General features: G+C 36.5%; 1 protein-coding gene across 1 annotated transcript in view; it reads right to left on the bottom strand.

Moving 5' to 3' along the window:
* The window catches only part of GRID2 (glutamate ionotropic receptor delta type subunit 2), a gene marked incomplete at its 5' end in the record, with an annotated part of 242365 nt that overhangs the window by 157537 nt on the left and 58235 nt on the right, over positions 1-26593 (bottom strand). The window contains one exon of the mRNA XM_039332164.1: positions 15638-15776. Within this exon, the coding sequence (XP_039188098.1) occupies positions 15638-15776 (139 nt within the window). The remainder of the gene's footprint in view (positions 1-15637; positions 15777-26593) is intronic.

Genomic DNA, 26593 nt, shown 5'->3' with positions numbered 1-26593 from the left:
TTTTAATTTCTATGGGGGACAGAAATATACAATATTGAAGTGGAAGTAACATAAAGCTACAGTTTTGAAATTTGAGAACTGAGATAATTGTTAAGATTTTCTCTTCGGAAAAAAAACATTGAGGTGAAACATAAGAAATCAATCCTTTGTTTTAAGAGTGGAAAATGGATTTTGAATGACATTTAGTGGTGGATCTGAGTACAGCACATAAATAGCTTCCTGCCTGCTTGGTGATTCTTAGACTAAGGGAGAACATCTGGCAATAAAGGAAAATATTTTGGCGTACTTATCATCCAGATCTTCTTGGACTATAAACACTCACTGAGTTTGGACTTTTAATCTCAAGAGCTAGTGGAAGAGAAAGGAAAACTTGACCTTTGAGTACGTCTGGCTGGGAGAGACTTTTGAGCTGTTTTCAGGGAGGTTAAACACTTTGAACACTGTGGATTATAACTTTGTTTGACTGACAATTTTTGGATGCCTAAGACAAAGGATCACTATAATATATTTCTTTTGGAACTGGACCTGCATTCTAAAATCTATTGGATTATAAAGGCTGCATATAAAGACCAGAAAGCTAGAGGAAACTTTGTTTTACTCTTACTGAGACTGGTGATATTAGAGGATCTCCAGGATCTTCCTTTCAAAAGGAAATATAATCTATGCTACAATTAATTCATCACACAATTGTTGCATACAAAGAGGATGTAAAAAAAAACCACAATGAGACTAAAAATAATTTAGATAATATAAATGAGCAAATCTCCAAATGAAATCTACAACTAGAAAGTTCACAGACAATGACTACAAAGCATGAACAAATAAACCAGAGATCTGAAGATGAAGCAGAGGACATAGAGACGGAAGAGATGAAAGAAGGGAACTATAAACTACCATACACAAATAAAGTACTGCAAGAGCTACCCATAACAATGAAATTGTAAAAGATCCTTTACTCTTTAAGCTTGCAAGATGCACCTGATCACAAGGAAGAAGATTTGAGGGGAATAGAACATAGAGCTGTCAGGGGAAAAGTTACAATTTGGGAGACAAAAGATGAGGGAGAAATTGAGGGAGAAGGAAGGTGGAAATTGCTTAAGGAACATAAATGAGTGGAATTCCCCCTCAAAACTACCCTACCTAAATTGTCTTCCTCAAGCCAAGCAACTTTTATAAAAATAGAAAGAAAATTCCTGGGCGATTTAATTGCCTTGGCCTTTGAAAGCTACTTGGCAAAGATTTAAAAAATAGAAGATTTGACCTATTAAAGGGGGCATCATATGTTTAAGTACTTGTTTGAATATGGTTAAAAGAATGGATGACCCTTAGATATCTTTAGACTTTTATAATGAAAGATATGATTTAGAATTAAAATAGCATTTTTTCTTTTCTTTTGATATGGGAAATATGAAAATAAGAGGAGGATTGGTAATGATTTTTATCTATATAAATATAATTAACATTGAGAAAATCATAACTGACAAAGATACTTTAAATACTGATGGGAAATTAAACCTAACAAGAGCACAAAAAAGAGGATATTGATTAATGAATTGATATTATTGTTATTTGTATAATATTAGTAAAATATGATGAAGATGTTTATATCTAACTCTCTATGCATCAGTAGTACCAAGAATTGTAATTGTGTAATGAAAGGAAAATGAAAAAATATGGGGAAGAAAGGAGGATCGGGGAAAAATACTGGATTGTGCAGTACTGAATAGACTTATAATGAAGAAGTTAATGTTAAATATGAGAACCCAGACAACATGCTGTTTACTAAGCTCTAAAGATTGTAATTCTTAAAAATTAATAAAACTTTAAAATTAAAAAAAAGAAACTATCAACAATAACCACCTAAAAGCCAACTGTGACCTAAAAACCAACTGTGCTTCCAAATCCCATGATGGGTCAATAAAATGATCTTATTATCAGGGACATTGTCTCCCTTCCAATACATACTCAATCTGTGGTATGAGCATTTTGTTTAAATGGAAGGACTGCTAATTATAATAAATTATTACAGCTTTGGTGCTTGTAAAAAAAAAAAGAAAAGAAGAAATTCTAATCAAACTATACTGACAAAGATGGAGACTTACACTAGGACCAATAAACAAAAAGGGCCAGTTTGCATATTGGTATTAATGAGAGAAAATTTAACAGAATATGCAAACGATCACATGTATCCTTAACTTCACATAGAAGCAAAGCTCTAATCCAGTGGTGGCGAACCTATGGCACGGGTGCCAGAGGTGGCACTCAGAGCCCTCTCTGTGGGCACACACGCCGTCGCCCAGTCCTAGGCCTTCAGCTGGGTTTTGTAAAACCTTTTCGCTTTAGGCCTCTGCTGCCGTGTGCAAAAAAAAAAAAAAAAAAAAGGTTCAATCAATCAGTCAATTTCAACTTCTCGTGGGGAAAAAAAGATCATGCAAAGGTGGAATTGATTGATTGAACATTTTAGTCCCACCCAGTCTGCTGTTACCATTGTAGCCACGTCCACCCAATGGGACTCACCCCCCAATTGGCCACACCCAGCCAATGAGCCACACCCACCCGGCACCCGACGATGTATAAGTGGGTTTTGCGTTGCAGTTTGGACACTCAGACTCTAAAAGGTTCACCATCACTGCTCTAATCTATATTGGTGGTCCTAAACACCACCAATATAAATTGGAGTTTTGGATGGAAAGTGAAATGAATTTGGTTTTTTAAAAAAGGCTAAGAAACAAGATATGTTGTTGATTCCCACTGATAATTGAGAAAGCCAAAGGCCTTTGACTGTGTCAAGCTGTGGAATGTCATTAATAAAATAAGCATCCCCCCCAGTGGAGGAATGGATTATTAAAATGTCAACATTCACAGAAATGACAAAACTAGCCTGTCTGGTCAAAGAAAAAACAGTATTTTTTTAAAAAAAAGACTGGAAATCATATATGGACTTTTTGTTGAAAGAAGAAAGAAATGATATTCTGATGTTTGGATCTGAATATTAAGAAATACAAGGATTAAATGAAGGGATGGAGGGAATTGTATAATATTTAGGAAGAAGAACAATAAGATTTTATTATCTGTTGAAAAGAAAGTTGGAAGTCACTTATTTGTTAACATTATTTTTTTCATTTCTTTTCTCCTTCCTTCCTTCCTTCCTTCCTTCCATCCATCCATTCATCCATCCATAGCAGAATAGCACATTGTAGGATAGAAATAAAGGCCCTGGAAAAGATATTTTGATATTGTGCTGTGTCTATTCCTACAACAATTACAATCACAATCAGAAAGGCAATATCATACCATATTATATGGAAGCAAAAACTGAACTTTGAAGAAGCAGGTCAGAAAGAATAGTAATGCTTTAGAACTTTAATGATGGAAAATACAGCCTAAATAACTAAGAAAATAGACAAATGAAGCACAGAGTAATCCAGAATCTCTACTTGGAACCCAAATGACTTGGTTCAAATTATCTATCACATTTTATGATATATCATAATGTAAAGACCTGGTGCCTATGAAAAGCACACACAATTCTGGGAAAGGTAGAAAGGGGGAAAAAAGTAAGACCACCTACAAGCTAGATTAATTGAAGTACAATTATGATAGTTGTATCATTGGAGACATGAAGTTCCAGGTTGGAAACAGGTCCACCTAAAAAATGTTTATTTTATATAGTCATGAAAAGTTTGCACTGAACTAATGACACATAATCAATCAATCAATCAATCAATCAATCAATCAATCAAAGCATGAATAAAAAGTGAAATGCAAATGGTTCAGGACTGAGCACTAAATGATAAGATTGTTTAATATATGGATAGATGAAGGAATGCTTTCAGTGACAGTCGATGGGCATATGTTGGAAATGTGAATGTATGTATATATCCAGTGTGTTAATGGTGCTGGGTTGTTGGTTGAATACCTGGATGATTTGCAATGAATGTTAGATAAGCAGTATATTGCATAATGCAATAAAGAGTATGGTTCTGAAAATTAATGAATCCACAACCAAGGTGACTATATTTGATGGAGAAAAATGCAATCCATAATTGTAAGTTATATATAAATCATGGCCCAAAAAATTAGTAAGCAGGTGAATTTCTGTACCTTGATAGAATGTTTACCAAATACAGGAAAATTGATAGAAAATATTAAAATGAAAATGCTGGTAGAAACATTATGGATGGTATGCGGTCTGCTAAAACTAATCTAAAATTGTTATTCATAAGGAGATGCTTGCATCCAATTGTTTATGTGCAGAGAAAGTTGTATATGTTAGGGGAAAAAAATCAGAACGAATGGGCGCTGACTGAAAGTGGCCTGAATACAAAAACAAGGAGTATACATTTAGGTGGTTTGATCATATACATGTAAGGAACGAGGGATTACATTTTTAAAACCTACATATGAAAAGGTTGAAAGGGGTTGATAAGGTTCCTAAAACAGGTAGAGGTTTAAAGATCAGAAAGTATGAAACAATGCATGGACTTGGTGGAAAGAAGGATGATTGCAAGTAGAGAAAGATATAAAGAACCATACCAAATTTGGATATGTGTAAGAGATAGAAATAAGTTTTATTTTATTTATATTTTCAGTAAATTTTCTTACCCCATTCCTTTAATTTACTTGAGTTACCATTCCTTACTCCTTTGGATAACACAGAAATTGAATAGTGTGCTGCATACGTGTGCATGTATGAACTGAAGTTCAAACTGAAATAAAAATAAAATTCCTATATTCTGGAGTAAATACATCAATGCAAAATATATTGCACAAATATATTTTATTTAAACCTTGAACTGGAATGTGTGGAGTGGGTCCTGTCACCTTAATTCCCCAACTCTTCCACGAACAGAAAGGGATTTCAATATTTCAGCCTCAAATAGTGCATAAAATAGCTGAGTTTTCTTTTAATTATCTTTTCATGAGCGTTATATTATTTATATACCCAAATAGCAGAAAGGGAACATGCTGTGCTGCATATATTTTCACAGAAAGATTTCATTTTAATAAATAGGGACTTTCTGAGCCTCTTGTTCATTTGGTAGTCCTCTAGCTTCTTCATCTTATCCTCACAGCTTCTCTGCCAACTCCTATTCTTTCTTTCTTTCTTTCTTTCTTTCTTTCTTTCTTTCTTTCTTTCTTTCTTTCTTTCTTTCTTTCTTTCTTTCCTTTTTTTCATCAGCATATGCACATTAGAGCCTTTATATATAGAATTCTGAAATACCACCAACTTCAAATCAATTTTCAGACAGTCTCTGAAAGTCTGCAGACCTGACATATTTTCCTTTATTTACTCATCCTTATGGACCACTTAAGGCATGCCTTTATTTTTTTTTAATGACATTCATTAGACTCTTTGACGGACTCCTCCAATCTAACAGCTAGGACCCATCAAGAACTTGCTGGCACAAATTAGCTTTATGCAAATGCACAAATCTCACTGATGACACTTGAGGGCAGATAAAAGGGCTGGGATGTTTAGAATCTTGGAATGGAGTGAAAATTATAAATTGCACACATAAGAGATTGCAGAACATGAACTGAAATATAGGAAATGGCCCTTCCAATCTTCCAAATGTGCTCAGCTACAAAACCCCATCTTCCTGGAAGATAATACGGGTTGTAGTTCAGCGTTTCTGAAGGAAACAAATTGGGGATTTGCCATCTTCTATAGCCATAAAATTACTATTTTGACTTATAGAAGTATACTCAGTGATGGGGTTCACACTGGTTTGGCAGAACCGATAAGTAATTTTTTGTTGAGTTCGATGAACCGGTTATGATAAATCTGTGTTTTCCAGAACATGTCTGGTTTTCGTTCAACTTCCTTCCAGGCGGGAGAAAAAATAAAACCCTCCCCAAAAGTCCAAGAGAGGAGTGACGGAAACCAAATGGAGATGAAACACCTTCAATCACATCACTCAGGTGAAAACTAGGTGGTACTTCTCAGAGGTAATTTCAACAATAGACGCTTCATCTCTCTAGTTTCCCAATTGGTGCATATGGGAAAGGGGGGCAGTATTAGCTGAAAGTATTAGCTGAAAGTATTAGTTGGGGTTGTGACTCTGTGGGGGTTGTAGCTGGGGTTAAGGCTCTGGAACTTTTTCCTGTCTAGGGCAGAGAACTGATTGTTGATTTGAATCCCACCACTGAGTATACTTCTATATAATCTTATAAATCCTATAGAAAAATAGGATTTCATTCCAATTCAGCAACAGATGAGACACTCATTCCCTGCCCTAGTGGTGTTATATATCATTTTAAGATTCCTGAAGGAAGTACATAAGATAATCATAAAAACTGACCTGTTAGGCTAAGCTGTGCCCAATAGCACCTCCTTATCTGTCTCTTGAGACTCACAGACAGGACATGGTTTTACGGTAAATGAACAGTCAATGCTATCATTTATAACCAGGAGATCAGCTGCACTGTTTCTAAACATGTAAGTTTAGATTAATATACATTTAGCATAATACTCTTTCCCTCAGTTAAGGGTGGGGGGATGGGACAGTATGGAGTTTAGTAATTTTATTTAACTTTTTATTATTTATTTATGGACACCTTTTTTTTTATTACCTCAGTCCTTGGACTCCAAGCAGTTTATAGATAGTAAAACAACAATGAGGTAAAATTACCTTTAGAAATGTCAATACCAGATTAGTAATGATTAATGGCAAATAATAAAAATATACAAATAGGCATATGGATGCAGGCAGTTGTGATTCCAGGATCTGTCTCCAAAGGCCTTCCAGAAAGTCAAGTGTTTACTAGCTTGGAAAGACTATGAGATAAGGGAATATTCTTGTCTTAGGATGCAAACTATTTCTTAGAAGCAGAGTTGCTATTGAGAATGCTCACCATACACTCCCCTCTTGGTAGATTGGGACCTTTGGTGAGCATTTTCCAGCTGAGACTACTTAGGACATGCAGTCAATGAGATAACCAGGCGCCAAGTCATATATATTTCACTTGGAAACATATTGGCAATCAGCAGACCACCTAAAGCAGTTGTACAACATGGCATTGAGCTGCCTTCTGCACTATGAAGTTTTCAACTGAATTGAGACTGTAGACTGAATTACAAGACATGTTAATGTCTGTCTGTCTGTCTGTCTGTCTGTCTGTCTGTCTGTCTGTCTGTCTATCTATCTATCTATCTATCTATCTATCTATCTATCTATCTATCTATCTATCTATCAACATTTGAAAGGATTGCAATAAAGGCAGTGGTTTACTTGAGAGAAATCCACTGCTGCCCTTATCAAGCAGTGGGATTGATTTTTCAAGAATTTAGGACAACATATTTCAGTTTACGTTCTGTTTCATTCTAAATTGACCTGTCAATCCATCACTGAAACAATTATGTCCAGAAAATGAACCTGATATCTAGGCCAATGGCAGCTTTTGCTCTCTTTTAGAGAACTGCCTTTTAAAAAGCACCACCCAAATCAACTTAATGGCCAATTTGCTAAAGGCAAGAAGGAACTGCTAGAGAAAAATAATAGCCTAATAAAAACTACACTAGATTAGAACATCCCTTTGGATTTGGTTTATTTGTACATAAGCATTGTGGACACAATAATTTGTTTAAAACCAGAATTGATGTATGTATCCAAAGCTTTCCACAACTTCTCAGAAATCTAGATAAACCATATATATCTGTCCTCAGAAAAGAAAGAATGTGTCCCCCCCAAAAAAAAATTGTATAAAAGCTGATAAAAGATGCTGTAAAAATGTAAACTATTCAAGTTTAATTTCAGGTTGCCACTTATTCTTTTAATCAGCTTTTGCATCTCTTGAGAATGATCTTTCCAAAATCAGATCACATATAGAGCTTTCTATAATTGCAAGTGTATTTGCAGGGCACCTAATGATAATGGAATTGGAGACAGCTATTCCTCAGTCTATGGTTTATATGAGGATATCTTGCCAATTTGACTCCATTGCTTCCAGAATTCATCATGGCCACAACATTCATCAAGATAAGATCTAACATAGCAACTTGCCTACATTTATTGCTGTTAATACAATTAATGAGTATAACAGATGCTAGAGAACACCACTGAGTTACAGTGATGTGAACATACTTCTTCATCTTTTTTTTTATTGAAAATTTTTAAGATTTTACAATAACAAAAACAAAACAATTTTCCCCACCCCCCCAACCCTCCCCCTCCCTCCCCCGACTATCCCAGAGCTGGATATAGGCTTAATTAAAATTTCTTCAAAAAGTCTTAAGAAAAATATAAAATGTAAGTAAGTCTAGATACATTACTTAAACGAATTACAAAATGATTAACAATAATATATATGTAAAAAAAACATAAATACCAGAAAAAAAGAAAAAAAGAAAAATGCATAAAAAATATGAAAAAGAGATTAACTTTTCAATATAAGTTATAAAACTGTAAACAAATCTAAATTCATTAGTTAAACAAATTATAAAATAATTAAGAGTAAAATATATATAAAGAAAGATAAGTACAAAAAAAGAAAAGAAATAGAAAAAAGGAAAGAAGAAAAAAAAATAAAAAAATTGGCTTTTCAAGAAAGTTAGCTTTTCAATATAAATTATTAAAAAGCTAAATAATATTTTTTAATATCCATCTTATGTTGTATAAAGTCTATCCATTTCCTCCATACCACAACATACTTCTCTTGTGATTGATCCTTCAGGAAGGCCGAAATCTTTGCCATTTCCGCCAAATAAGAAACTTTAAAAAGCCACTCTTGCAAAGTAGGCAAAGATTCCTTCTTCCAACATTGTGCTACTAACAACCTTGCAGCTGTAATTAAGTTTAACATCAATGTGATATCTTTGGTATCACAATCAGTAACAATACCTAATAAAAACAATTGTGGGGTAAATTTTACCCTCCTTCTAAAAATTCTTTGAATATTCCACCATATCTTAATCCAAAAATTTTTTATATTTCTACATGACCACCAGATATGATAGTATGTAGCATCCAAACATCTGCATCTCCAACATTTAGGCTGTAGATCAGGATACATACGAGACATTTTTTGTGGATCAAGGTGCCATCTATAAAACATTTTATAAAAATTCTCCCTTAAATTTTGGGCTTGCGTAAATTTAACGTTCCTCACCCAAATAGTTTCCCAGGTATCTAGTAGAACCGGTTCACCAAAGTTTTCTGCCCATTTAATCATACATTCTTTGACTAACTCTGCTTCTGAGTTCAATTCTACTAGGACCCCATAAATTCTCTTAATGTGAGTTCGTCTTTGATCTTTTATTTGTTTAATCAAATTCTCATCTTCTCTAAGCAAACCCACCTTCCGATCTATCTTCCACCTATCCACTATTTGTCTATACTGAAACCATGAATATATAATATTTTCCTGTGCTAAATCTTCCATAGATTTTAACTGCCAATTTTTACCATCCCATCTAAGTAATTGTGCATAAGAAACGCTATCCATCCTAACCCCTCTCCTTATCCCTTCTATCGCATGCCATGGAATAGCCCATAATGGAATTTTAAAATCATTTCTATAATATTTCCTCCAAACCCGAAGTAAAGAAGTCCTCATAATATGAGATTTAAAAGCCCTATCAACCTTTTTATTAAAAATTAGATAGGCATGCCATCCAAAAAGTAAATCCCAACCCTCCAAGAGGAGTATTTCCACATTTGTTAAGTTAACCCAATCACTTATTAATGTTAAAACCACAGCATCATAATACAACTTCAAATTCGGTACCTTGAGTCCACCTCTCTCACAAGTATCTTGTATAATTTTAAGTTTTACTCTAGGTTTCCTCCCTGCCCAGATAAATTTATTAATACCTTTCTGCCATTCATCTAAGTTAACCTCATTCTTTAAAATGGGTATCATTTGAAATAAAAAAAGAAACTTTGGCAACACATTCATTTTAATCGCTGCAATTCTTCCCAAAAGAGATAATTGCAACTTTTCCCATTTTTTCATGTCTCTTTGTATATTGACCCACATACTCCTTCATCTTAAAACTCCAGGAATTGTTCTTTCATAGCTTAAAAAGCAACCAAAATTATGATAGAGATGAGTTTTTCTTCCTCCACCAGTGTAACAGCAAATAAATAGAAAACAGAATAAAAAAAGCAGAACATAAATGCATGTGATTCACTACAGAATTATGCCACACAAAGAAATCAACACCAGTCATGACAAGGAGCCACAGAGAAATGTAAAACATATATTAGCTATGCAGGAAGTTCCTGGTATTAAAGAGAACTGCTCCCAGCCTGGGCAAAAATACTTGAATATGGATAAGTTATCATTCAATGCAATTTCACTCCCTTCAAAAATTTTGGCCCTTGAATTCCAAAATATTCAATATACCAGCATAAATATGTTAGAATGTACTAGAAACCTGTAAGCTGCCTTAGTTATGAAGTGTTCCACAGATAGCAGACAGAATAGGATTGAAACATCATGCAAAAAAGAGCAAATTTCCCCGTAAAATATATACCATGCATTGAGTATGATTAACCCCAACCTACTACCGTCAGGAAGCCACTTCTACATTGTACTCTAAAGCATTTCAGTTTCTATGACTTTAAAAAAGCCCAGCAGGGTCACGTGGACCTCAGGGAAACACAGGACAAGTGCAAGTCTCCTTGGTCCTGCAAGATGACACTGATTTAGAGGTGGGACTAGCAGGACATCATATGATCCCAATCTGACTGGGTGGGCAGAAATAGGAGGAGGAATAGAGTTTAGTAAGTAACCAGATCCCAAGCCATGATGAGCTATATACAGGAGGTAACTGTTAAAACCATAAACTCTGGAAGCCTAATGGTAACCAGTTCAGTTGGTAACCAGTTCAGCCCACCAACCAGTGCTGTTACATGGACAAAATATGAAGTGTTCATAACTAGTTCCTGCCTTCTGGATCACTTGTAGATTTCTAATGATCTTCAAAGGTAGAATCTTCAAAGCATGTAGAATGCTTTGTAATTGTCCAAAAGAGAGAAGGTCATGGCACAAGTGATTATGAGAAGGCATTTCAGTTCAGAAAGAGATATAACTACCACACAAGGTGAATGCCTGCTGGTTACAGCTGTCACCTGACTGTTAGTTCTTGCCAGTAATAGAGCAATGGAAAGCCAACATGAAAGAATGGGACTTAAGCATGAGTAGCGTTGTATTTATTTTGGCACAATTGATTATGAGGTACTAAGAGATCTGGTGTGATACAGATTTGGCTAGAGACTGATATTTGTAGAAGACTAAATCCTGCTTATTCTTCTAAATGTGGGTTTTTCTGATGTCGCATAGTTTTATTTTCAAAATTGTACTCTAAAATTATAATAAGAGATAAAGAGTTCCTTGAGCCATCTCCTTGCTGACTGCATGAACATGTAGGCTTTGTTCTTTTTTTCCTTTTGGCAACAATACAGAGATGGTTTATCACTGCCTTCTTCAATGATTTTATTTTCAACCTTCCAGTCTAGACTGGAACATCTAGTGCTCTTCCAATCAAGTATTACTTAGGTTTTGTCTTAGCTTTTCCGTTATCAACCAATGATAGATACTGCAATTGCTGTAATGCCATGCCCATAAATCCAAATAATCATAGTGAAATCAAACTCTTTCTCATCCTTTGCTGAAGGCCATCCAGCTGCCTTCACAGTTGTAAGTATAAGTCATATAAGTATTAGGAAAGCATGCATATAGCTGCTGTAGATTGAATTATGCTGCTGATCATGATTTTCTGTTTTCTAAATCTAAATTATGAACATTTTGTATATTTTTTTATATTCGTACATTGGTTTTTAATTGGATTGTTTTTACATGTGGTCCTGAGTCACTTAGATGGGTCAAGCAGCCAAATTAAATTAATAATAATGATAATGACCAGCATTAAGAAGGATGGACTAGGTTACAGTAATGATGGGAAAGACCTAAGGGACCAGGTTAGGGATAGATCATCACAGAAAAACCTTATTTATGTGGTTGCCAAGACTCAACACTGACTTGGTGGCACACATTATATCTCTCTCCTCTCCTCTCCTCTCCTCTCCTCTCCTCTCCTCTCCTCTCCTCTCCTCTCCTCTCCTTTCCTCTCCTCTCCCCTCCTTTCCTCTCCCCTCTTCTCCACTGCCGTCCCCTCCTCTCCTCTCATCTCCCCTCTCCTCCTCTCCTTTCCTCTCCTCTCCTCCTATCCCCTCTCCCCTCCCTTCCCTTCCTCTCTCTTTCTCTTTCTTAAAAAAGAGCATACAACTGGCAGGATAGTTTGGGGACAACTTTCCCCACAAGAGTAAATATTACTTTAGCCTCATTACTTAATGAATTACATTTTGGATCTATCTTCTAAGATCATGAGAGACAGGATGCCAGTTTGGGATAAGGATAAGGAGGATGATAAATAAATATTTTTATGTGCTTTGCAAAAAAGACCGCTTTGATTATTCCAGGTTCCTGTGATCTTGATAGGTTAGTTTTTGTCCCATCCTTCCAAGGAAGGGAATGTAAAGGGAATAACTTCTAACATGGCTTAAATCTGTGGTATTGCAATGTCTTAAGGAACAGGTGGAGTCTTAATGTAATAGGGGTCGAATGTCTCAGCTCCATTTGATTTATTTCCATTTGCTTGTTTCATCTTTTAGGGATGTTGCTTAAGCAACCGTGATCCAAGACTTGCAATTGAAATGGCTCATAAGATTGGGATGCTCAGTGTTAGAAACTCAGGAGTATTTCATTTTAATAAGAGCACAACAAAACAAGAATGAAAACATGCAAACCAATTTAGCTCCTGACAATTTGTAATTGCACAACATAGTTCTCATCAGATTGCAAAGGCATTGTTTCACATAGATTAAAACAATTCACCCCAAAAGAAAGGGTGCATTAAAGTTTATGCATTACAACTGCATATGGAAAGCAACAACATGCCTGCGGAATGAACAAGTTTGTCTTATATCAGGGAAACTATCTGTACAGAGACAATTAGTCATCAAATAATGAGGATGAACATCTAATTGCTTATTTTAAAGCACATTTATTTATGATGCTAGTTCATATAAAGCTTAATCTAAACAATTTTCTTCTCCCTTCCTTTTTCTATAGTTATATAGTTATGAGAATTTATTCTAATACAAACTGAAAAGACAAGGCACAAAAAAGAAACACTTTCTGCCTCGTCTGAAAGTAATAATTGTGCTTGCTGAGTGGCTTACAAATTTGGATGAATCAATTAACAATAAAAAGAACAATTCAGTCTCCTTTTGGAGAAAATAATAAATTTATTGGAATTCAGTTTCAGTAGACAGAGCCAAAGATCACACTGTAAATAGCCATTGACTAAATGTTCAAAAGCTTTCCTGAAATGTTCAGTCTAATGAGAACTGTGGCACAAGAAAACAGAATGCAATTGTTTATGGAGTTTTGCACTCATGTCAGAAACACCGAGGGTGCTTCTGGGTTGAAAGAATTAGCTGGTGACATCACTGTTGCCTGGGGAATGCCAATTTGGGCGCTTTTTTCATGTCCCAGCAGGAGCTGGAGCTCGCCCCGTCCCAGGGCAGCACTTGGGTCTTGAACATGGGCTTGCTAATCTCCAACCCAGTATCCTAACCACGAAAGCCACCATGTTTGGGGAGTTGAAGGGAAAGGAATCTTAATTTTATAGGAAGACAGAGTATGGTTATACCTAGATCAGTATTTCTCAATCTTAGCAACTTTAAGAAATGTGGACTTCAACTCTCAGAATTCCCCGGCCAACCCTGGTGGCTAGGGAATTCTGAGAGTTGATATCCACACCTCTTAAAGTTGCCAGTGCTGGAACATGCTCACCTAGACCATCTCGAATTGTTATATTCTCTCTTGCTTGCAGGTTTGCCAAGGTCTGCAAAGATCAATAATAAAGATGCAGGAGATACTTTTCATAAAAAATACATGATAGAGAAAATGCCTAGGTACACTTTCTACATAGGGAATAACTGCAATTTTAGGGAACACGTAATTCCTCTCCTGTCGCCTGGAAGAGACCTTGATAGTCCTTTAGGCAGTGGCTTTAGGATAAATGGAGCTCCCTAAGGAGAAGAGGACAATTCTCTCCCACACAGACAGTAAAACAGTGGTAAAAAGTAGTAAAACTGTGAGAGCCAGAAAACATTTCACTGCTCAGCAGATAAAGTGAGACCACCAGCCATTCTGAGAGTCTCTGTTTTCCTTTTCCTCTGTTATTAAAATGGGCCTGGATAAGTAAAAAAAAAAATGAAAAAAAATCCAAACAAACCAAAAAACCCAAGAAGGATTCTAGTATTATTAATGAACATTACTGCTGTAATCACTGTTTATCACTATGTCTCAAGGCACTATTTAGAACCTCTCTTGAAATGCTCTACCTGAGAACATACTCTAGTGCTACAGCAGATTAATTCTGGAACTATTGAAATTTCCTGACAGTTAGAATAATTAATCAATAGCGTAACTTGCCTCCAGAAGTTGTAGGTGTCATGGTTCTGATGCTAAGACCAACAAAATCAGAACTCCAAGGCTAGAGGTTTCCTCAGAGAACATGTTTATTGGTTACAAAATATCAGCATGATCAAAAGTGAAACCAACTCTGAAATTCTCTCTAAAGAGTTACACTATTACAAAATCAAATTTCCCACCACAGAGCTATGCAATCAGCCACGTTCCCATAATAATTTGGAGGGCTTTCTAACTAAACGTCCAACCCACAAAGTTAACTGATAGAATGACCTTGGTTCCCGTGGAAGCCAGAATTGTTTAGACTAGCAAAGAGAGTCCGCACCCCCTCCTTTTCTTGAGGCAACCTAGAATGAGCAAGATGGCTTCAGCCAGGTTCACTGTAGAGTTGACAGTAGGTGCTCCAACACTGGAGATTTTTAAGAAGAGATTGGATAGCCATTTGTCTGAAATGGTAGAGGGTTTCCTGCTTGAACGGGGCAATGGACTAGAAGACTTCCAACCCTGTTATTCTGTTATTTTATTATTTTGAAATGATGGGTGTAGGCAGCCACCAGCCAGACTTACTGGCCAGATTTATTTGTGTGTGTGTGTGTGTGTGTGTGTGTGTGTGTGTGTGTGTGTGTTTCACTATGGTTAGTCTTATTTTAAAAAGTATGGGAATGGAAACGAAAGGCAAGGGAGATGGAATATTTCCTGTAAGGCAGTTCAAATGACTACAATACATGACTTTATTGCATGCTAACACTCTCTATAACAGCAGTTCCCAATCTTTTCTATACCTCTAGAATGCTTCTGATATATTCTCGCACCCCTTACAAAAGTTTGAAATAATGACAACAACTTATGTATATACACTATAATTTTGAAAACCTAAGTTTTCGCATCCCCTGGAATATCGTCTTGCACACCCATTTGGGAACCCCTGCTCTATAAGAATTTGAAATACTAGAGGTCAAAGCAAATTGGTGATATAAGAGTCAACGGAATTCAAGATCGGTTGGACCTAATCTCTTGTGGGCATGAAGGGATTCAAGGTTGATGACATGCTTGAACCCTTCCTTTGGCTCAGCCTGGTCATCTCCTACATCTATACTGACTAGTCCTCTAGTTGGGAAGGCTTGAAATATGGCCAAAGAGGTTTTCCAACTCCTGGTTGCCTCTTACTCCCAAGCTTGTGCAAACTTACTGGATGGAGTTCTCAATGCGGGTGATGGTGAGAAAAGCTGCTAGATTTGCCGTGTAAGATGAGATGACGATCAAGGCAAATAGCCACCAGGCACCCATCATCATTCGAGTTGCCAGTGTGGTATAGGGAACTTCTCCTCCTGTTGAACAAGAAGGGTAGAGTGATCAGATTTTCATTGCAGAAGAAAATCTCTTTATCCTTAAGAACATGCTCATATAAAACAGCATCAATGATATTGGAGTTCCAGGTTGGAGTCTACAATTAACATCTATAGATGAAAAACATCAAAAGAATAAGATACACTATTACATGATACCTAGAAATCTTAAATAGATTTCTGCTATATATCAAGAAACCTGGCTCAATATCTAACATAAAGAGCATTATTACAGAAGTATTTCTATTATTTTGCATTTTTTTGCTATTGATTTTAATTAAACTTTCTGGAAATGCAGATATTTTTCAAAAAGTGATCTGGTATCTACATATCTATATATAAACACACCATATGATTATTTTAGACAAAAACATAGTTTCTAAATGCAATAATGCAATAATGCACACAAACACACACACACACACACACACACACACACACACACACACACAGACAGACATTGGAGGGAGAAAAGAAAAAGAGGGAGGTATTAATTTATTTTCAGCCATTAAGATTCAAGGTTTTTTTTCCCCTCTGGTTAAGTTAATTGATAAAATAAAATCAATTGAAAAGTCCAGTCAATTATTAAGCAAAGCAGTCATTCAAATAATACCTTTATAAAATTTTAATATCTGGATATAAATACATTTGCATTTTAACCCTCCCTCCCTCTCTGTTTCCTGTTATGGTGGGTTTGTTCATTCAGTGAACATGAATAATTTGGTTGACAAAAATAGAGACAGAAAAATAGCTTATTTAAATAGTTTGGGTTTTAAGAACACAGCAGAAATACTAAAAGAATAGATGGAGGTGCCAGAATGATGAAGGAATACATTTCATTAACCCATTCTGCAGCTGCAATATATATTTTAACTTAGGGAAAATTATTAAATTTTTAGACATTAATATAAAAGCCATTCTGAAAGTCAGAAAAGTATCAGTGTGATGGGCATGAATCTGAAGTCTGTGAACAAAAAAGATATGATACTGCAAAAAAAAAACTTTTTTCAGTTTTCTTTCCTCTCTATCTCAGTTGTATCTGAATCCATTATTCACTTACTTTGCTGGTTATAAACCTTGACACAGAACAAATATTGACAATAAACTGCATTAAATACCCATCTACCCATCAAAATACTTTAGAGTTTCTCCTCTCTTACTTTGAAACTGTATCTAGCATAGTCAACTTCTTTCCCATTTAATACAATACAGGGCTAAAGAAAATAGTCAGGGCAAAAGGCCTCCTAAATAAAATGACATCAATCATATATGGTTTCCACCAATACGTGCTATTTCATGTATAATGATCTTGATTCTATCCCTCTGTTAATGCAGCCTAGTACTGCGTTGGCTTTTTTGGCAGCTGCAGCACACTGCTGGCTCATATTTAAATGATTGTCCACTAGGACTCCAAGATCCCTCTCACAGTTACTATTATTGAGCAAGGTACCCCCTATACCAGTGGTGATGAACCTATGGCACAGGTGCCAGAGGCAGCACTCAGAGCCCTCTCTGTGGGCACGCGCACCATCGCCCCAGTCCTAGGCCTTCAGCTGGGTTTTATAAAACTTTTTCGCTTTAGGCCTTTGCTGCCATGTGCAAAAAAAAAAAAAAGGTTCAATGAGTCAATTTCAACTTCTTGCGGGGAAAAAAAAGATCTTGCAAAATTGGAATTGATTGATTGAATCCAGTCTGCTGTTACCACTGCAGCCACGCCCACCCAATGGGCCACGCCCACCCAATGGGCCACACCCAGCCAATGGACCACACCCAACCAATGGCCACACCCACCCGGCACCCGACGATGCATAAATGGGTTTTGGGTTGCAGTTTGGACACTCGGTCTCTAAACGGTTTGCCATCACTGCCCTATACTATACTTGTACATTTGGTTTTTCTTGCCTAAATGTAGAACCTTACTTTTTTCACCATTGAATTTCATTTTGTTAGATAGCACCCAGTGTTCAAGTCTGTCCAGATCCTCTTGTATCCTAAGCCTGTCTTCTGGAGAGTTGGCTATTCCTGCCAGATTGGTGTTGTCTGCAAATTTGATGAGTTCCCCATCTATCCCCTCATCCAAATCATTGATGAAGATATTGAAGAGCACTGGGCCCAGAACAGAGCCCTGGGGCACTTCCCTCCATGTAGATGCGGTTCCAGGCTTCTTTGTCTCCGTCAATGCTAAATCAGTTATTTTATTATGACGATCCCATTAAGCACAGTCTTTACCACTTTCTTGATTACAACCATTTGATTACTAGGTGTATATTAAGAAAGAATTGCCTAATAAATTTTTTAATAAAGGCTGCTATGTTCACCCTATTCTCCTACAAATGCTGAGTTAATTATAAATGTCTTTGATGCATGTAAGTTTTGTTTTTAAAAACAAAACACACTATTAAATAAGATTTAGGATCAAAATTACTATCTTATGTATTTCAAATTTCTACCTATTTCTGAAAATTTATTATTGCAGAAAAAAATAGAATCTTGATTCTATCTGGAAAGTTTAGTTTGATATTAAGACTTCAGGAAGATGAAATGTCTAACATCTGGAAACTTAATATCAGAGTTGAACATTTTAAAAAAAATAGAGTATTTTTATCTCACCCTCTTTTTAGGTGATTTTTTAAAAAAACCTTTCAATCAAAAAGCATTTGAACTGTATTTTTTTAGGTAGAGATATAGATCTGATTGCTCCTTTCACCATCCAGTGTCAATCTCCATAATTTGCTGTGAATTTAATTGAAAGGAGTAGACTGGTAAAAGGGAAACCTGTAATTTCTCCAGTTATTTCTTGACAAAAAACTAAAAGCTGTTCCCTACCTTTCTGATATGAGATAAATGGGCAGGAGAAATAAAAGAACCGAAAGTCAATGTTAGCCTTTTTTTTTTTTTATCCACAAACGAAGTTCTCAAATAAAAATTTGGAGAGGAATGGAAAATAAGGGGTGGAGCCAAGAATTGGATCTTGCTGGACTGCCATTCTGTCAGAGAAATTGTGTGCCATACAATGATTTTCAGTTTACTAACCCTTTGGGGGGGATGATGTCATGGATCTATCTTTTTTCAAAAGACTTAAAAGCTGTGGGGCCCCTGGTGCTCTCTGAGCTTGGTGGTTTTCTTACAGATGTTTTATTACCTAACTAATTAACACCACCACTGCTAAAATGGTTATGAAATGTCTGCAAGAAAACCATTAAGCTCAGAGAGCACCAGGGACCCCACAGTTCAACCCTGAGCTACAAGTATTCTTTTCTATAAGGACTTAATAACCATCTATCGTTCCAAGAACTGTGAGATCAATTCTTCAAGAACGGAAACAGGTAATCATTTTTGTACTGAGAGGAGTGCTGCACCTGTAAACATCTTTTAAAAATCCTCTGATGGCTCAGTAGATGATATCATGAGGCTATCATAGTAGGCAAAATTAAAAACTGAAGGCCCTTTTTGGTTTCTGAAAGGATGAATAGAGTTTTTAAATAGATCTAAAGCTATGTTTCTCCTCTTTGGCACTTTCAAAACAAAAACAAAAAAACATGAACTGGAGATGTGGTGGTACCATAATATGCTTACCTTTCTCTCGAATACTTAAATGGATATATTTATTATTTTTAAAAATAATAAACAAATCTTGTGGCCTGTACCATATATATTAAATCAATAAAGATACAGTCTTGTCCCAATGAACATAAAAGACTTTACTTCTGAATTACTAAACATGTAGTCCTCAACTTACAACCACAATTGAGCCCAAAATTTCTGTTGTTAAGTGAGACATTTGTTAAGTGAATGTTGGCCCATTTTATGATCCTTCTTGCCACAGTTGTTAAGTGAATCACAGCAATCATTAAGTTAGTAACACGGTTGTTATGTGAAACTGGCTTCCCCATTGACTTTGCTCCTCAGAAGGCTGCAAAATAATAAATATGGATCAATTGCCATATTGTCTGAATTTGGATTACATGACCATGGAGATACTGCAACAGTCGTGTGAAAAAATGATCATAAGTCATTTTTCTCAATGCGCTGTAACTAAGAGAACTGTTGTAAATCAAGGATTACCTGTATGTCGGTATTATTTTTTTAAATGGTACATGTTCATATTACTCTAACGAAGCAGTCCTGTGAGTGGATATGAAATCTGAAGCACTGATGACTTTGCCCAAAGGAGGAAACTATAAAGAGTAGAGCAGCGGTCCCCAACCTTTGTGGCTTGGTGTAGCTCACTCATTCAAGAGAAAAGAGAAGCCTTTGGGGTGCTGTCTTGGCTTCTTCAGGCTTCTCCACACTAAAAGCTTTTGCAAAGGGATGAAAGGCCTGACGTAGCACATGATTACTTTCCCGAAGCCTTTCATCCATTTGCAAAAGCTTTTGGTGTGGAGAGGAGAAGCCTTTGGGGCCGCAGCTTTGTGCTCCTTCAGACACACTGAGGCTGCCTGACACTCCAAAAACAGATCAGGTGTCCTGTGCAGGCAGCCTCAGTGATTTTCAGCAAAGCTGAGCAGGGCGCGCCCGTCCCACTCAGCCTCTGCTCTCACCGCTCCATTTTTGCAGCATCGGGAGCAGGCAGCTTGGCAGCCTGGCTGGGGGGGAGGGACAACCAGACCCCATGAGCGGTGGGCCTGTGTGCACAGATGCACAGCTCCATCACCCAGTAGTGGGGACTCCTGGAGTAGAATTCTTGTACTTTCATTTTATTTTTGGGAGGTCCCTCTTTTCTTTTCCATTAGGAGCAATTCTAAAACTTTCTGCATTAGAGTCCTAGACTGCAAGAAAAACTCTCAAACCAATAAGAATACACATCCACTTCAGGCTTCCATCTGAATATATGCAGATAGGGCACAGAACTGTATGTTCAGCCTGGTTCCTATCCATTTTAAGGGCCTCTGTTGAACTGTTACACAAAACTAAAAATTCAAAGACATAATATACTATGTACATGTGCATGAACCCTAAAACAACATGCACTGACTATACAAAGAACTTCCTTCAGAAAGAGGGTTTTTGTTTAACCAAAAACATTCTCCCTTTTGATTATTCAGCAGAACAGGATGATTCTTGTATGTATATGTGATATACATACATTTATATGATGGAGTTCAATCACCATTAAAAATTGGAATGTTTCTGCATAGTAGCTATTTTCATCTATGAGACATAAGAACAGAGACAGGCTATGAATAAACCACTGCTTCATTTCATGTTTAATGGAACAATGGATACTGCTTACATTTTTAAATTCAAACTATCGCTGATCATTTTGTAGTTATATTTTATATTGGTTTTATAATTTCATATTGTTTTCTAATCCGCCTTGATAGCAGGGCTTTGTCTTATTTATTAATCACTAAATTGGTCTGCCAGGAACCTTGAACTACACACTGTATAAGTTTATATGTAATATAAATTATATAATATAATTACATTACATATTACTTACCTTATAATATAATGTTAAGTAATATGTAATTTAATAAAGGATTTTATGTATATTTATGAGAAACACACATGCAGACATCTGGAATCTTTTTTTAGTAAGTTTGTGGGGTGCCTCTTATTTAACATTCGCATGAAGTTCCTGAGTGAGGTGATCCAACAGTTTGGGGTGATATTTCAATATCTCCACCCCAAACTGTCTGAAGGATGCTCTGGAAGTGTCATCTCAGTTCCTGGAGGCTGTGATAGGAACAACAAACTCCAGCTCAACCCAAGCAAAACCGAGTGGCTTTGAGACTTCAGATGTCCTGTGTCTGGGAACCTTCCATCTCTGGTTATTGGATGGGATAATACTGTTGGTGTACAAAGTGGAAGGCTTCCTGGACTCCTGGCTCCTGCCTGAAGAGCATTTGGAAATCATAGCTAGGACGGACTTTGCATAGCTTTGTGTTGTGCATTAGTTGCAACCATTTGGGAGGCTTTTCTCACAGGCCCTCATGTGGGACCGTTTGGACTACTGCAATGCAACTCTACATGAGGCTGCCCTTCAGAAGCTTCAGTGCTGAAAAATGCCATGGCATGGGCTGTTAATGGTGCTGGTTAATTGACTCTACTGTTCCATGAGCTACATTGAGCACTAGTTTGGTTCTGGGTATAACTCAAGGTACTGATAGTCACCTTTAAAGCTTCACATGACTCAGGTATGGACTATTTATCAGACTGTTACCTCCTGGTTGATTCTACTGTTTCCATCCAATCTGGAAGGAAAAGTTGTTGTAAATACCATTGGCAAAGGAATGTGACCTAGTAGCATCGTGAAGAAGAGATCTTTTTATCATGGCACCTGCTCCCTGAACATCATCCCTCCTGAGATTAGGTTGTCCACTACACTGCTGGGTCCAGGTGTGTGACATGGCCTTTTCCTTAGCTACTTGAGAGTGTGTTATGATTCTCTAACTACTATGTGTTTTATTTTATTATAGGTATATCTGTATTTGTTTTAATGTTATCAGCTGTCCAGAGCCATGTATTTGAGATGAATGGCTAAATGGATGAATGAATGAATATTATAACTGAGCTCCAGGTGAGAGATTTAACATCTTCCATAGTGGTGAGGCTACATGCCAATAATGCTGAAAATACTTTGGAATAACAATGGAAAAGCAGGGAGGAAAATTCAATGTAAAAGTGAACAAGAAGGAAGAAAATATGAAGGTAGATTTAGCCTTCTTTAAAAACCAAGATGTTTGTGTTTAAAAAAGGGGGAAATAGAAAAGCCTTTTTTTCTGAAAGCCGTAACGGCAAAATGTAGCACAGAAAATATATAGGAATGTGAAATGTTCATAACAAAATGCTTTCATGAAAAAATATGTAGTATTTATATATTTCACTACCTGTGCAATTGTTTTATTGGTGTTCCAAAAATTACTAACTCTATCATATTGAAACAACTAATAGAGCAAGAACAAAATAAAATGACATTTTTCGTAAAGTTGTAATATAGGTTTTTAATATACTCTGTTCTTATTTTGAAACATTTTAAAAGCTAAAAATTAAAAAGTAATATTAGCTAAGATTAGGCACACAAATCAAATAGAGGAAAAGGTTTCATAAAGAATTTTGCATTCTACAGCATACTGTTTATTTTAGATAGTAAAAATATCCAGAAATAATACTAGGGTCAACATTCACAAACTGAGCACATTTTATCTAGATACATTTCTTAACTAAAACCTTGAAATCTCAAAAAGGGAAGGAAAGAAGGAAGGAAGGAAAAAAGGAATGAAGAAGAAAAAGAAAGAAAGAAAGAAAGAAAGAAAGAAAGAAAGAAAGATCAAGCAATTGGATTGGAAAGCACCTGTTTAGGCTAACATCAATCAAAGCACAATTGTATCAGGCAGCATGTGTGTCTCAAGCTTCCAGCTATTGGCCATTTCAATTGTTCCATCAGCATCCTGAGTTTAACATGCTATAATTAATGTATACAGTGGTAACATTTTGGGTTGGAGTGCTTCCTTAGGGTTGGGTGGGTGGGAGATGGTGATTTTTAAATAGTTTTAAGGTTAGGAATGACAGCCCTACTTTTAAAACTTCCCCTTATCCCAAAATATAGCCAATGGACATGTTATTGTTTTAAAATGAGTCACCAATCTTCTCTTATTTGCCCCATTTTATCTATACAGCAGGCATCTTCATTTTAAGTACAATAGCTTTCTTTACTTGCTTTAATTCTGAGCTATTCAAGCAAGATTTGGACGAATACTCTGCTCTCCAGCACCTCTTCAACTTTCCTAACCTTTTAAAATCTACTGCAGCCTTCCCACCTGCTGATTTTCAGAGTTGTAATTATAACACTCAAAAGTCTTAAGTAGGAAAATTGTCTGTCATGCTAGCTACAGTACTGAAAACTGTCAACCCGACCTATTTGGTTGATAATATACCAAGACTGGTATACTATTTACTACATGTTTCAGATACCACTATTTCCTATAAAAATTCATAGTTTCCATGTTTATCTAACCAGGAACAACTTGGAGAAAATGTCTTATATGGATATTTTATCTTGACTTTTAATAGTACTTTTCTTTTAACAGTTAATGCCCCATCACCACCAAAAATATTACAACTCTTATCAACCTGCTCAAGTTCATTTCTAGCTACTATTTGCAGAAGAATAACAAGAGCACCAATTATTTCAGTTAGACAAGCTCCACTACAATATATTTATAGGTTGCAGTTCTTAAAAAAAAAAGTTTTCTCTCATTAGTTGATCTCTGTGTCTCCTAAAAGAAAGACATATAATGAGTCTCAGAAGCTGACATTTTGTGTCATTGAGATGAAGATCAGCAAAATGGAAAATAAGAGAAAGTAGAAATTCATGACTTGTTTTTATCATCTGCAACAAAGAATGTTGCATTCTGTACGTTTCTGATTTGAAACCCATTATGCATTCAAGGCCCTTTTCTACTTCAATTTTGATATAAACTGCCTTTATATGCAGAACACTATATGGATCACTAAATCTGTAACTATATTGCCATACCTACACACAGACATATAGATGGAGATACGAACACTCCTTCCCCATTTCTACATACTAATAGTTTTGGTTCTGATTTTGTCCTATACAGTATGTTATACACAGCATTTTTCCAACATGAGTCTGTCCAGAGAAGACTTATTTTTTTTTTATCTCAGCAATGTCAGAGAAATAACATGTGGGAATACAAAGAAGCAAGGGAGAGGAGCAAGGGAGATGAAGAGCAACTGCAAGAGGGAGGGAAATCCCCTTTTGGATCTCCTAGCCAAATAATAATAAAACACCCCCCCCCCTTGGTTGTCTTCTTATCAGTGTTTTTATTCATGTAGACCATTGTATTGGTATGGAAAATGATTTTAATTACTGGGTGTGCTTATTTTTTGTTCTTCGCTTATTTTAAATGGATTCGTAACTATATGACAATATTAACGTTGTATTTTATTTAAAATGTTATTGCTATTAGCCACCTGGAACATTAATTCTAGTTGAAGGGTAAGAAAGGAATGTAATCAATAAATACAGATTTAAAAAATTGCATCTCTTTGCCTGTCCCGATAGACAAACATTATATTTTTGAACAGTTGATCTAGGAGCAAAGTTATAAATAAAGCAATTAGCTGTAGATTGTATGTTTACCAAAACCTATTTATATGATAAAACTACACTGTACATTTGCAAACATCAGGAGCTACACTCAAGTTGGATGAGCATCAAATCAGGCACTGAGTTTTGGAAAAGAGTTTCTGGATCAAAAAACTCCTCCACTTTCTTGGACTTTTTTTTTTTTTAAAGTGGGCAAGATGCTTGGACTGGAACATAAAACTGGAAAAAATCCTGTTCAGTTGAGGATGCATGGCAAGACTATCCATAGAAGAAGTTGTGAAACTCTGTAGAATATGATTTCTGCAATAATTCACTGCTCTGGGTCACATAACCAAAAGAAGATGGAAGGGGGGTTAGAATGGAAAGATCAGGAGCATTCCAATTCTCCTTGCCATAGGGATGCATTGTTGTTCAATCACTAAGTAGCTTCCGACTCCCCATGACCCCATGGAACATAATTTGCCAGGTTCCCCTGTCCTCCCATCTTTGGGAGTTTGCTCAAATTCACATTCATTGCATCGATGACAGTATCTAACCATCTCATCCTCTGCCATCCTCTTCTCCTTGTGCCTTCAACCTTTCCCAACATCCGTGTCTTTTCCAATGAGTCCTCTTTTCTCATTAGGTGGCCAAAGTATTTGAGTCTCAGCTTCAATATCTCCTTCCAAAGAACAGTCAGGGTTAATTTCCAAAGGATTCTCAAGAGTCTTCTTAAACACCACAATGCAAAAGCAAGGGATGCATCAGGCATCTCCAGCTGAATTTTGTTTTCCCCACATCTCTCAGCTGGATCTAGACCACTTTCCACCTTAATTTATCCTCTCCCCCATGCCAAATTTGGTCCCAATTTGATCCAGTTCTGCCAATAAACAGGGAGACAGATAGCTAAAAGACCATTCACATCATCTTTTTCTTTCTCTGGGCTGGAAAGGATAAATATCGAAATAAGAGCCAATGCTGAAATCTAAAACAATCCCAGATTGCACAGATTAACCTGGAGTGGATGTAGATGGATAACAGAAAAGATCTTATAAAGACAACCTATTATAAAAGCTTTTGCAAGCAATCTCTAGCTCAGTGAAAATGTGTGTAGCTTTTTGGTCAGTAAGGCTGATTAAGCCTGAACAGTGCGCAATCTGCTTTGCAATATATGGGGTCTGTAATTTTACCTGGAAGCTTTACTTATGCTATGCAGTTGCTATTTGCAGCATTTGATATGTGCCCACTTCTGCCTGATGCTCACAATTCATACCTACAATATTTGTACTGTAGGTACAAATGTTTAAATCAGATCTAACTGAAAAGCTCCAAAGGAAAATATGCCACTTATAGTGTTATGTTTTGTAATTCTGCAACATCCAGAAGACTTCTGGTTCTCCACCTCACTGTAAAGCAGCGGTTCTCAACCTATGGGTCGCGACCCCATTTGGGGTCGATCGACCATTTCACGGGGGTCGCCAAACCACACTGTCCGCCATTTTTTTCCCTTTTCTCTAACTGTTCTACTTCCTCTTATTTGGCTGTAGAAAGTGCCGTTCCTGCCTCCCTCCTCTTTGCGCATGTGCAGCTTTTTTCTATTTAAAGTTAGGAAGTTTCGGTTTCGGAGCACATGGAGGAAAGCAATACAGAAGACAAGCGAGAGAGAGCAAGCAGCGGAAAGAAAGAGAGAAAACAACTAAAAACAGTAAGTTTCCTCTCTGGCCTGCCTGGCTGGCTG

This window comes from Crotalus tigris, unplaced genomic scaffold (assembly GCF_016545835.1).
Source record: "Crotalus tigris isolate CLP2741 ecotype Arizona unplaced genomic scaffold, ASM1654583v1 scf7180000024451.546054, whole genome shotgun sequence".
Taxonomy (NCBI): Eukaryota; Metazoa; Chordata; class Lepidosauria; order Squamata; family Viperidae; genus Crotalus; species Crotalus tigris.
The sequence above is the reverse complement of the archived record's forward strand: the minus strand, read 5'-3'. Positions and strand labels throughout refer to the sequence as shown.